The sequence below is a fragment of the Bactrocera neohumeralis genome, chromosome 3 (genome assembly GCF_024586455.1).
Source record: "Bactrocera neohumeralis isolate Rockhampton chromosome 3, APGP_CSIRO_Bneo_wtdbg2-racon-allhic-juicebox.fasta_v2, whole genome shotgun sequence".
Taxonomy (NCBI): domain Eukaryota; kingdom Metazoa; phylum Arthropoda; class Insecta; order Diptera; family Tephritidae; genus Bactrocera; species Bactrocera neohumeralis.
Genome location: NC_065920.1, coordinates 62,685,324 through 62,697,665, shown reverse-complemented (window position 1 = coordinate 62,697,665; position 12,342 = coordinate 62,685,324). Strand labels below are relative to the sequence as shown.

Here is a 12,342-nt window from a genome sequence, read left to right as displayed (position 1 = left end):
GTCAAAATTGAGCTTTCATCGAAAAAAAAATATATTGCTTGAGAACAAAAATAGGCGTTGCGCAGCAAGTAGTTGAATTTTTTCTCAACAAAAAAGGCATAATTTTATGCTTTAATTTTCGCCTACTTAATACAAGGCTGTGCATAATACTTTCGCTGAATTTTTTTTTATTGAAATTTCAAAAATAAAATTTTAATTTTTTTATTGAAATTTCAAGATTTAATTTTTTTTTGGAAATTTCAAAATTAAATTTTGTTTTTAATATCAGTACAAACATTTTTTTTTTTTTTGGAAATTTTAATATTTAAATTTGTTTTTAGAAATTTCAATATTTAATTTTTTTCAAATTAACAATTTTTAAAATTTAAATACTTCGCAAAAATAAGAGCAAGCGCGAGTTATGTGTACATATAGCATGATTCAAGCGTTTCTTTACATTAAATTTTGATTTGCTTGACAAATAAATTCGCTTTCCGCGCTCAGCAGCACTGAAAATTGCCTGCGCATGCGCAAACTGTTGGCTAATATGCGACTAAAATAAAGTAGTAAAGCAGTTTATTTACAAAATTTTAGCATGCACCGCTGCAACTATGACTAACTGCTTACACACATAAGTAGCATTTGGTTTACGCGTTTTAATATCAATGTTTGGAAGAACTTGCTTTGACTGGTTGACGTGTTTCGCTTTTTGTTGGCTTCACTTGTGTTATTTTTGCTTTCTTTTCTTGTTTTTGTTGCATTTTCTTGTGTTATTTTTGCTTTCTTTTCTTTTTTTTCGTTTTCTTTTAATATTTTTTTTTATTTCCTTATTTGCTTGTTTTTTTTTAATATTTTTGTTTAACTTTTCCTTATTACTTACAATACATACATATGTTTAGTTACAAGGTAGGCTATTCGAGCACTTTTAAGGAAATTTTCTTTATATATATATTTTTATATGTATATATAAACACATACACAACCGATAGTGTGGTATGTGTGTATATGTCCAACTAGATTTATTGCTGAGCATTATTTTTATTATGTTTGTTGTTTTTACAAAACATGCATACATGCGTGTGTGTGTGTTTAACAAAACCTTATTTACTATACAATTAATTACAATTCTTTGATTTACATAAAAATTAACTTAATTACGCTTTAGATAGCTGTTAAAGTCCAGCTTTCGCACGATATGTTGCTCTGTCTATATATAAAGGGTGTTCGTTATTTTCCAAATTTTTTGATTTTTTTGTAAACGCACGTTGAAGTTTTAGTTTTTGTCCTAGAAATAAGGATCCAATCATAAGCAAGCGCTTTATTTACAATTTAAACCGTGCTTCAATTATTTTATTTCTCTCAGATATTTTATATGTGATTTTTTAGCTTTTGCAAACATTTTTTTATCTCCAGAAAAAATAAGCCCACAAATTTAAAGACGTGATATTCTAATACAAAATTTAGTGCGCTACAAAAAAACTCTTAATAACTTTTTTCATAAAAGCATTGCTTTAAAAGTTATACGCAGTTAAAGTTATGCTAGTACATTTTATGCAAACAGTACACCATGTTGTATGAGTAACGAATAATGCATAAATCACTTGTATGAAGACTCAGTGTATTTGTTGCATAACTTTGACTGCATATAACGTTTAAAGGTGTGGTTTTATGAAAAAAATTATTAAGAGCTTTTTTGTAGAGCAGACATTTTTTTGTTAGAATAAAACGTTTTCATAGTTTCAGCTCTACTTATTTAAAGCAAAATGTCAAGTCATCACATGAAATATGATTTTGACACAGTTTGAATATGTTTTTTTTTTATTTAGAAGAACGCTTTTTCATAGTTTTAACTTTTCTTGTTTAAAGCAAAATATTAAAAAATCATGCAAAAAATAATTTTGTCATGTTTTAAATTGAAAATCAAGCGCTTGTTTATATTGCAACCTTTCTTTTTATGGCAAATACTGAAACTTCTAGTATCGTTTACAAAAAAGATCAACTTGCGTAACAACAGACACACTAATAAACTATAATAACATTAATAAGCAGTTTTTGGATACTTTTGCCATACACATAAGTAGTTTACTTGACATTAATATTAAATGTAACTAATTAGAAATTATATTGTTTTTTTTTTCTACACCCCATAATTGCTTTAACAAAAAAAAAACACTTTTTTTTAAATACAATACAAATTTTAAGCATAAATTATAAATTATATCACAACAATAAAGACAACTGCGTTTTGTGCGCGATCAAGTAGTTACAATTCAATATTCATAGGACATTAAAAGAACGAACATATGATCGACAAGCTCAATAAACTATTTATAGACTAATAATTACAAATTACAACGTTCACATACTTTTTTCGTTTGAATATTACACGTTACAGCTGGTTTCCCGTGTGACATACAAACATATAACTGTATGTAGCACAATATTTTAGGTTAGAAGTTGACAAAAACATGCGTCACAACAGCCTTTGCTTTACGACTATTTACCCCCAAGTTATGCTGAGACACTGCATGGTGTATGCGCATGCGCAGCGCAGCCGCTGCATAACTGCATTGTCGTTATCAGCAACAGACGACATTACATTAGCACAAGTGCCTTTGGCTTCATGCCGCAAACACAAGCACAGTCTTTTCTTTAATTTCCCTTAAATTCATTGCAGTCACAGTCGTGTCACGCGCAAACTTTCTACCTTACATTGCAGCTGTTTGTGCGACGACGCATGTCGCGTACACGATGACGGCGTTTGTGTTGTCGGCGTTGACGTTCACGTTGACAACAGCTACGACACTGTTTCTGTTCCTCGCTCTTGCGGTGGCGAGGCGCACTGAGATCCATCATTTGGATTGTCAACATTGCTTGCTTGTCCGCCGTCGGATACTAACTTTTGCTAAGCGCCTTCTTTTTTCTTTGTACTAATATATCGTAGAAGGGATTATGACTAATCGACTGTGTTAAACGTTTGATCCATTCTTGTTGATCCTCTTCCGTTGCCGCCGACATGCGGTATACCGTATGTTTGCCTTCCACAACCTGCAAGTGTATATATAGATGTGTGAATATCCGGTAATATATGCAATAAATGTATATAAACCATAAATATATAAGCTAGGTATACATATATAAGCCATGACACTCACCTTTCCCTCGGAGTCAGTCTTACAAGCTTTAATAATATCAGCGCCACCGGTGGCGAACAGTTCAAAACAATGCGGTTTGCTGCGATCGTGTATTTCACGCACCTGCCGAGAATGAAAAATTGTAAATGTAACAGTAAATAAGCGAAATATCATTCTTCAGTACTCACCGATATATTTTCCAGTGGTATGATGCCTCTGGGCTCTTTATCCGTTGTGTACTCGAAGTAGTACAGACAATTGTCGTTCAATATGAACCAGCGTCGCTTCCACGATTTATAACTGCAACAATAAGAGATTATTAATCAGCTCTGCGAGTTTACTAGATACAATTCTTATGTGCTAGGATTTATAAATACACTTGGTCCATAATTAAGTTTGTTACATATTATTTAACTCCGAAATTATTTTACTAAAACTTATAAACATAACGGTAAAGAAATAATGCCAAAAAACAAATTTTCAAATTATAGAACATGTTTTTGTAAATTTTACTAAGACTTCACTCCGTGATTGACGAGAGAATAAGAAATACATATTATTGACCTTTAAAGCTCCACTTGACGTTGGGCTGAACCCCCACCATTTTCAATGTACTCTTTAATCGACGATAATAGAGCATCTTCAAAAGAATATTGCATTTTGTGAGACGATTTTCAGAGACAAATTCGCTCGAGTTTTGACCATTATATATACCGTGAGGTCAGAGAGCGAACACTACCAACGAATTGGTTGCCGCTCCCACGACGGTCGGTTTTACATCCGGAACGGACGCAGATTTTTTATGCGACCAAGGATGGTCAAATCGGCAGAGTTCTGCCGCTACAACAACAACAACGAATTGGTTCAGCCAAGAACGTTTATATCGGTAAGTAGTACTAAACACTGCACCATGGCGGATCTCGATGGGCGATCGCTGATAGCAAGGTCATAGGACTCTAGAGCAAGTGCAAACTTATCGAAATATTTTGGGGTATATTTTAGGTTACATCAACAACATAGTACCATATAGTATAGAAAAAAGTTAAAAAGCCAAAAATATTAAAATATATTAGGGAGATTCCCGAATGTTTTGGCAGAAATTTCAACATAATTTTTTCCGACTTAAGCGCACTTCTAGATATATTCCTGATTTGTATGATTTCAACATGGTATGCGTAGAAAAATTCAAAATCTCGAAACTAAACTTTTAGGTTAAGTCCGAAATAATTGCTTTGGATAAACTAAACTTTTAGGTTAGGTACGAAATAATATTTTTGGATGAATACTTGATATTCGAAATGTGCAAAATGCTACAAAATTAATCATATAACTATGTAACTTAACTAGAAGTAGCTTAAAATCGGTTATGTATAACTGGTATATGATTATTTTGTAAATTTATATATTGTGTCTGATTACGTAGACTATTTGACTATTTATAAATAATAAAAAAATAATAATAATAATCAAAGTTAATGAAAATAGTTGACTTACCGTCCACCCTGCTTCCACAGCCAGCCCTCCTTGTCTGGATTGAAGAATGTATGCATCAAATCATTACCATCGTCTTGTGGTATTTTAAATGGTTCCGTTCGTATTGATTCGTAAAGGGATTCTAGTAGGCCGCGGGGTAGATCACCGCCGTTGTTAATGCCGCGATTCATTGAAATGAAATGCTCAACGGTGGGCTTGTCCTTAACCTAGAAATGAGGAGAAGAATTAGCACTATAACAAGGACAATTTATATGATATATTAAAAGCAAAAAAAAAAAAAAAAAAAAAAAAAAAAATAAAAAAAAAATAAAAAAAAATATATTTAAAAAATATTAAAAAAAAAAAACAACAAAACAAACGTTAACTTGGGCTGTGTGGAAGTTGTTAATATAAAAAAATCAAAATCCAACCGATCCAGTTTGTTAAACAGCTAAGTATATGCTGTAATCGACCGTTTTGAACAAAATGTACGGAGATTGTACCTCTGCCTTGAACAATAATACATGTTGAAATTCGTGAAGATATTACGTCAATTAAAAAAGTTGTTCATACAAGAACTTTAATTTGGTCGTTCAATTTGTATGGCAGCTATATGATATAGTGGCTCGATCTGAACAATTTGTTCGGATATTGCAGAGTTGCCTTTATTAATAATATATTTCGAATTTTGTGTAGATATTTTGTCAAATAAAAAAGTTTTCCCTATATAAGACTTGATTTTGATCGATCAGTTTATATGGCAGCTATATGCTATAGTGGTTCGATCTGAAAAATTTGTTCGAAAATTACAGCTTTGTCTTCGAAAATATTCGACGTGAAATTTCAAGAAAATATCTCCTCAAATAAAAAAGTGTGAAGATATCACGTCAATTAAAAAAGTTGTTCATACAAGAACTTTAATTTGGTCGTTCAATTTGTATGGCAGCTATATGATATAGTAGCTCGATCTGAACAATTTGTTCGGATATTGCAGAGTTGCCTTTATTAATAATATATTTCCAATTTTGTGTAGATTTTTTGTCAAATAAAAAAGTTTTCCCTATATAAGACTTCATTTTGATCGATCAGTTTATATGGCAGCTACATATATGCTATAGTGGTTCGATTTGAATAATTTAGTAGGAGATTCAAATGTTGCCTTGGGCAATAATCCGTGCCAAATTTCGTAAAGATATCTTGTAAAATAAAAAAGTTTTCCATATAGGCATTTGATTTTGGTCGATCAGTTTGTATGGCAGCTATATGCTATAGTGTTCCGATATCGACGGTTTCGACAAATTAACAGCTATTTGTGGAGTAGAGGTGGTGTGCAAAATTTCAGTTCGATACTCAAAGCCGGACTACTTCAAGAATGGTTTCGAAAATTTTGCTAAAAAGAGTACATATACAAGTATCACCCTGCATATATGTGGTTGCCAAAGAGAATAATAAAATCGAAATAAGAAAAAAAGTATTTTCGAAAAAGTATTCACGAAATTTTCAGTTTGTCTAGCCTTTATATTTAATTTGCATTAATTTTGCTCAAATGAAAAAATTAGTATTCTCGATTTAAAAGCGCTAGTATAGGGGTCATTGCCCTCTTCGCGTGACAAGTAGACCCGTAAATGCGAATTTTTGCATCTACTTATTTTATTTAGTACTCAGATTAATTGAGAGCGTTTACCGGATTCTGAATTATAAGACGTAACAGTTGCGAAAGCTCAACAAGCAGAAACACACAAACAAAATATATACATATGTATTGTATATGTGTTTGTAAGGCAAATATAAAATGTGTAAAATACATTTCAAATTATACTTGACCTATTTTTAGAATTAAGCAATTACTCAAAACAAATGAGATCATTCAGGCAAACAACAACAACAGCAACAACAAGCCGCAAACAATTAGAGTCGTTTACATGCTGTTTTAATGGAAACAAATGAGCAAATTGCAGGGTGAGGTGTTGGTGGGTGGATAATGGTGGCGGCGTGTAGTGTAAATGCCGGTTTCGCACTAAATTATGCCAAACAATAAAGGAAAAACAAGCCAAAAAAAGTGATGATCAAGAGCAGCAAGCTAACTGGGGCGGATGTTACCGACTTTGTAAAGAAATAAATAAGTTGCATCAGCAGTTGAAACAGCCTGACAGTGTCAGTGGCGGCCACCTGCTATTAGCGTGCATGCCAAATGCAATGAATATGCATAGCGTGCTGCCGATAGCAACAACAAAAAAGAGCTTTTTGAATTACGCGAAAAATTCGACAAATTGTTTAGAGAGCTTGGTGTGTGCGACCAACGTCCGACAAACCCTGAGCTATAAATAATAAAAAAGATTTATATAAAAAACAACAACAACAAAAATAAAAATAAAAACGCTAATTTCGGTTGCACTGCAGCTAAAATACCCTTCACAAATCGAAAAGTTCTCTGCAAGCACATGATTTTGATCGCTTGGTTTGCATGACAGCTATATGCTATAGTGGTTCAATCTGAACAATTTATTCTGAGATTATAGCGTTGCTTTAAAAATAATACATGCCAAATTTTGTGACGGTATCTTACCGATTAAAAATATCAATGATTAGATTTTGAACGGTCCAGAATGAAAAAAAGCGTTTTAAACAATTTTCAAATTTTACGAATAAAAAGATCAATGTTCGATCCTAAATAATTTGTTATGGCGCTGCTTTAATCAATAAAGCTTTATGCCTAATTTTATAGATTTCGAACTATAGTGGTTCGGATTAGATTTCTGTTTATATGACAGTAGCATATATCTGTCATACAATGGTCTGATATCCGCATGTCGAAAAATTCAGGTCGATATCTTAAAATGTGAGAGACTAGTTGACAAACTTAATATACACTGTTCAGGGTATAAAACAAAAATAAACAAGAAAAAAATAATAAAAGAAAAATATAAAGTAAAAAATAAAAAAAGAAATGATAAAAAAACAATTAACTATTTCGGCACGCGCAGTATGTGATCGGAAGCGTGCACAATAGCAGAAAGGCATAAAATCATTGAGCTGTTAAGTACTGCAAATTTTGCAGCATCTCTTTTTTGTTCGCTTTTTCTCTTATTTTACGTTTTTTGCTAATTTGTTTAATTGATTTCCGCTCGCGGCGAATAATTTGTACATGCAGACGCTTAAGCGGCGCATTTTTACTTATACCCTCCTCCAACTCCACCCGCTCTCTTCAAACTTTACTCACCGATGGGTTGTGCAGCGATGTATTGAGCATAATAATGGCGAAACTTAGCACGTAACACGTATCGGTATTTGTGAATATATCCGGATTTAGTTGGCAATAGCGTTGCGCGAAACATTCCATCATACGGTCGATTTTCTGCGCCTCACCCGGAAGCCGAAATGACCACAGGAATTGTCTTAAAGCTTGCACCAATATTAGATTCGTAAAGTCGTGCAGCGCTACGAATGCTTTCAGCACGTCCTCATTGAAGTCGTTCTTCTCGCCTAAGTAGTCACCTGTTGGTAAGTAAATATTGAGTTATTATTTATTAATTATTTGAAAATTGTGTATTTGTGTTAACTCACCGATTGCTGTTTTATTGAGACCTTCGCCTTTGTAGAGGAAATGCGCAACATCTTGGGGGTCGTGTCGAAGCAGGCGATTTTCCACTAAGTATTCAATACCTGCAGAGAAAAAAAAAACAATAATAATTAAAATATTTAAATTTTTATATTCTAAGTTTCTATGCACAATCTTAACAGATTATCAAATACTAAAACAATCATAAGTATTAAACTTAATATGGAAAATAGAAAAATTAAAATATTGCCTGAGTCTAGGAAATAATTCGACCTCATAATCTTGATCGATCTTATAATTACATATAACCTACACAAAATCCTCAAACAAAAAAGTAAATAAAAAAAACGTCCTATACTAAACAGGCAATAACATAACCTCAAACAAAAAAAAATATTTTCTTGGTCCGATCTAAACAGTACTATCGAAGATTGTAACGTTGCCAAACCAAACTTCGTGAAGATATCTTCTAAAATAAAAGAGTTTTCGATACGAGAACTAGATTTTGATCGATCATGTTGTATGACAGCTATAGGCTATATTGTCCGATCTGAATAATACGCACAGAGATTGTAGCGTTTATTGGAAAAATAGTCTGTGTCAAATTTCATAAAGATATCTCATCATATAAATAAGTTTTCTATACAAGAACTTGATTTCAATCGTTCCATTTGTATGACAGCTATATGATATAGTGGTCCGATTTGATCAATTACCTCGGAGATTATACTATTGGATTGAAAAATAATTTATGCCAACTTTCGTAAAGATGTCTTGTAAAATAAAAAAGTTTTCCATACAACAACTAGGTTTTGATGGTTTTTTTTAATGGCAGCTATATGAAATAGTGGTCCGATTTGTACAATTTCTTCAGAGATTATATTGTTGGATGGAAAAATAATTCATGCCAAATTTCGTAAAGATATCTTGTAAAATAAAAAAGTTTTCCATACAAGGACTCTATTTTGATCGATCAGTTTGTACGGCAGCTATATGATATAGTGGTCCGATATTGGCGGTTTCGACAAATGAACAGTTTCTTAAGGAGAAGAGATCGTGTGCAAAAATTAAGATCCATATCTCAAAAACTAAGGGAGTACTTCTTTTATATAGAGACCAACAGAAGAATATTGCTTAATCGACTCAGCTCGTGACTCTGACCATTTGAATATATGTACATACTTACTATGTACAATTTATGTATGTATATTGCTTGGGGTGTTAAAAAATGCGTGGCAGAATTAATGTACACTGTTCTGGGTATAAAAAATATATTTTGGATTCGAGCCCATATTAATAAAAATATCTAATAATTCATAGACGTAACTCAAAACAAGCTGACAATATCACAGCCAAAGAAATTGTATTATTGATTTGCAAATTTATCGATAAAAATCTTTTATTAAACAAATATCCTACCCAGAACAGCCTGAAAATATTAACATAACCTTGAAAAAGAGTATTATTTTTTTGAAAGCAACCACTCAGATTAATCAGACAAAAACATAACCTTAAATTAATATTCGGTTTGACAATAACAAAAAATTGTTGAAATACAAAATTTATATAGATAACAACAACTGCAGAATAGGTGTGCCTAAGTCAATATCGATAGTTCTCCATTCACCGGATATTATTTGACAAATGCAATACAACAACCAAAGAACATAAACGAAAAAAAACTTAAAAGCAAAAAAAAAAATTAAAAAAAAAAAATAAAAAAACTAAAAAACAAAAATAAAAGAGACAAAACAAAAACAACGTTACGTTACAACAAAAATTAAAAAATAACAACAAAAAACACAGCTAAAAGGTAATAAGATAAACAATTGTTATACCCATATTTACATACGTCAATGAGAACTTGAAATTAAGTTGTGTGTTGCAAGTGAATTGTACACACAGCATCAATTACGTTCTTGATATGTATACACTGGTAAGTGAAGGTGTGTCCAACATAAATACCATGCGCACAGTATGGACACTAAGTAAATATGTAGTATAACAAAGATATAAGTAGACACTGGAAATATAGAAATGAAATGTGACCCTGTAGACAATTGATTTTTTACAGTCACAAGATCAGGGTAAAAAATTTCAAAAAAAAACATCAACTAAATCCTACGATTATAAGCCTTCGAACTAATTAGTTTTTAGGATTTATTTAGACAATCCCGAAACAATCAAATCTTTGGAACCGGAACGCTCAAAATTTAAATCTAAGCAAGGAAAGTTAACTGGATAAAATTCCCTCTAATTATTTCCCGTGACCTTCACGAGTTACAAAATCAATATTTATTGTCATAAGATCAAGGTACAAAACTTCAAAACAAATAGCAACTAGATCCTCAAATAGACAACGATTATAAGCCTTCGAACTAATAATTTTTAGGGTTTACTTAGTCAACCCTGAAACAATTAGATTTTTGGAGCCGGAAAGCTCAAAATTTAAATCTTAGAGTTATCTGGATAAAATTCTCTCTAATTTTTCCCGGTGACCTTAAAGGGTGAGGAGAGTAATAACAATACTATGTAGTGCTGAATCCTTCTAGATATGCCTAAGGCGTTATAGCCGTTTGTGAATTTCAAAAAAATTTGTTTGCTTTCTCCATATATTCCGAATGTACATATCTTTGAGTATATTCTCCGAAAACTTAGAGCTCATCCGGCAAAGAGTTCCGAAGATATGAGCGTATTTCTGAGAATTTTTTCACTTAATGTATTTGGTTTCCAAAGCTTTAAGCGCGTTTTTCTCGAAACACTGTTTTCAGAAAACATCTCCGGAACGGAATATATTGCTCAGAGCTGGAACCCAGGCGACCGTTCAAACTTCCAGAATACATCAATAATGGCTAAGGGAGTGAGAACCGGAATATATTGCTAAGAGCAGGATTCCAAGGCGACTCTTCAAGCTTCCGGAATACATCAAAATTAGCTAAGGGAGTGAGAACCGGAGTATATTTCTTAGAGCTGGATTCCAGGCGACTCTTCAAGCTTCCGGAATTCAACAAAAATTGCTAAGGAATACATCAAAGTTGGCTAAGGAAGGAGAACCGGAATATATTGCTCAAAGCTGGATCCAAGGCGACCCTTCAAGCTTTCAAGTTTCCGGAATACTATAGTATTTTCCAGGCGGAAGTCTTTGCGGCTGAGATAGCTAACAGCGCAGGAAACAACATAAAAAGGATAAATATATGTACATATATGTCGATAGACAGACGGGATATAATATAATAATCTCACATTGCATTACGTGAGAGTATGTTCTCAGAAACAAGTAGGCAGTAGATGTGGTGTCCAACTAAAATCGGCTGGGTTCCTGGTCACAAAGGAATTCCTTGAAACGAAGCAGTTGATGAGATTGTCAAATCTCCGTCCTGCCGTCTGACTACCGTTAAACACGATTTACAATGAAATTTACGAAAGAACTGACAGACAAGTTAGGGCCAAATGGATGGATATCGTGTGCAAGAGTCCCATAAAAAAACTCGTATGTTTTTTACTACAGGTCACAAGCTACTGGCATAACATGCGGGTCGGATGGGCATAAGTAACGACGATAGAAGCAGAGAGTGTAGAGAATGATGCATAGGAGAGTGGCTGGAACACCTTTTATGCCTCAGTTCAGCATTATCTTCTACAGACGATTCAGTTGGTATAACAGAAACATATCTTGACTGTATTCGACCTAGGACAGGATCTACAGCAGCATTCCTCGTGAATATGAGATCGTCCGATAAAGAGGTAAGATAAAAAATATGTAAGGAGTCATTTGCAGGGTTGATTTCGACGTCAAGAATTCGATTTTAGCACTTGATTTTTCGAAAAAATTTTAAGTGTAAAAAAAGGAAATTTTGACACTGTGAACCTCTCGGAAATATGTATTGAAGCCACAACTGGGTTTTACCGTGAGTCGGCTTTAACTGCTCGAATTTGACCACAAATATCGTTGACTATATTCATAAATAAGAGTCAGACGGAGAACCCCAGCACAGTTCAAGAAAATCAAGATCAATGCGACCTGTTTCTGTACACAGACCCACTAAACACTTATCAAGCTCATAACAGGAAAGAGTATATTCCAAGGAAACAAAACGTTGCTCGCAAATAAATAAAAAAAAAAAAAAAAACAAAAAACATGATAATGCGACAAAACCAAATCGAAAAAATCCACACAAAACCGGGGGAAAGAATTGT

The 12,342-nt window shown here is 33.0% G+C and overlaps 1 protein-coding gene across 4 annotated transcripts in view; it reads right to left on the bottom strand.

Annotated features, from left to right (window-relative positions):
• Nucleotides 1-928: 928 nt before the first annotated feature.
• The window catches only part of LOC126753358 (cytohesin-1), an 88,454-nt gene continuing 77,040 nt past the window's right edge, over nucleotides 929-12,342 (bottom strand). For all 4 annotated transcript variants that reach the window (XM_050464742.1, XM_050464741.1, XM_050464743.1 and 1 more), the window contains 6 exons: nucleotides 8,151-8,249; nucleotides 7,807-8,081; nucleotides 4,608-4,813; nucleotides 3,302-3,413; nucleotides 3,135-3,236; nucleotides 929-3,027 (listed from right to left, as the gene is read on the bottom strand). In XM_050464742.1, the coding sequence (XP_050320699.1) occupies nucleotides 2,875-3,027; nucleotides 3,135-3,236; nucleotides 3,302-3,413; nucleotides 4,608-4,813; nucleotides 7,807-8,081; nucleotides 8,151-8,249 (947 nt within the window). In that variant the 3' untranslated portion in view covers nucleotides 929-2,874. The remainder of the gene's footprint in view (nucleotides 3,028-3,134; nucleotides 3,237-3,301; nucleotides 3,414-4,607; nucleotides 4,814-7,806; nucleotides 8,082-8,150; nucleotides 8,250-12,342) is intronic.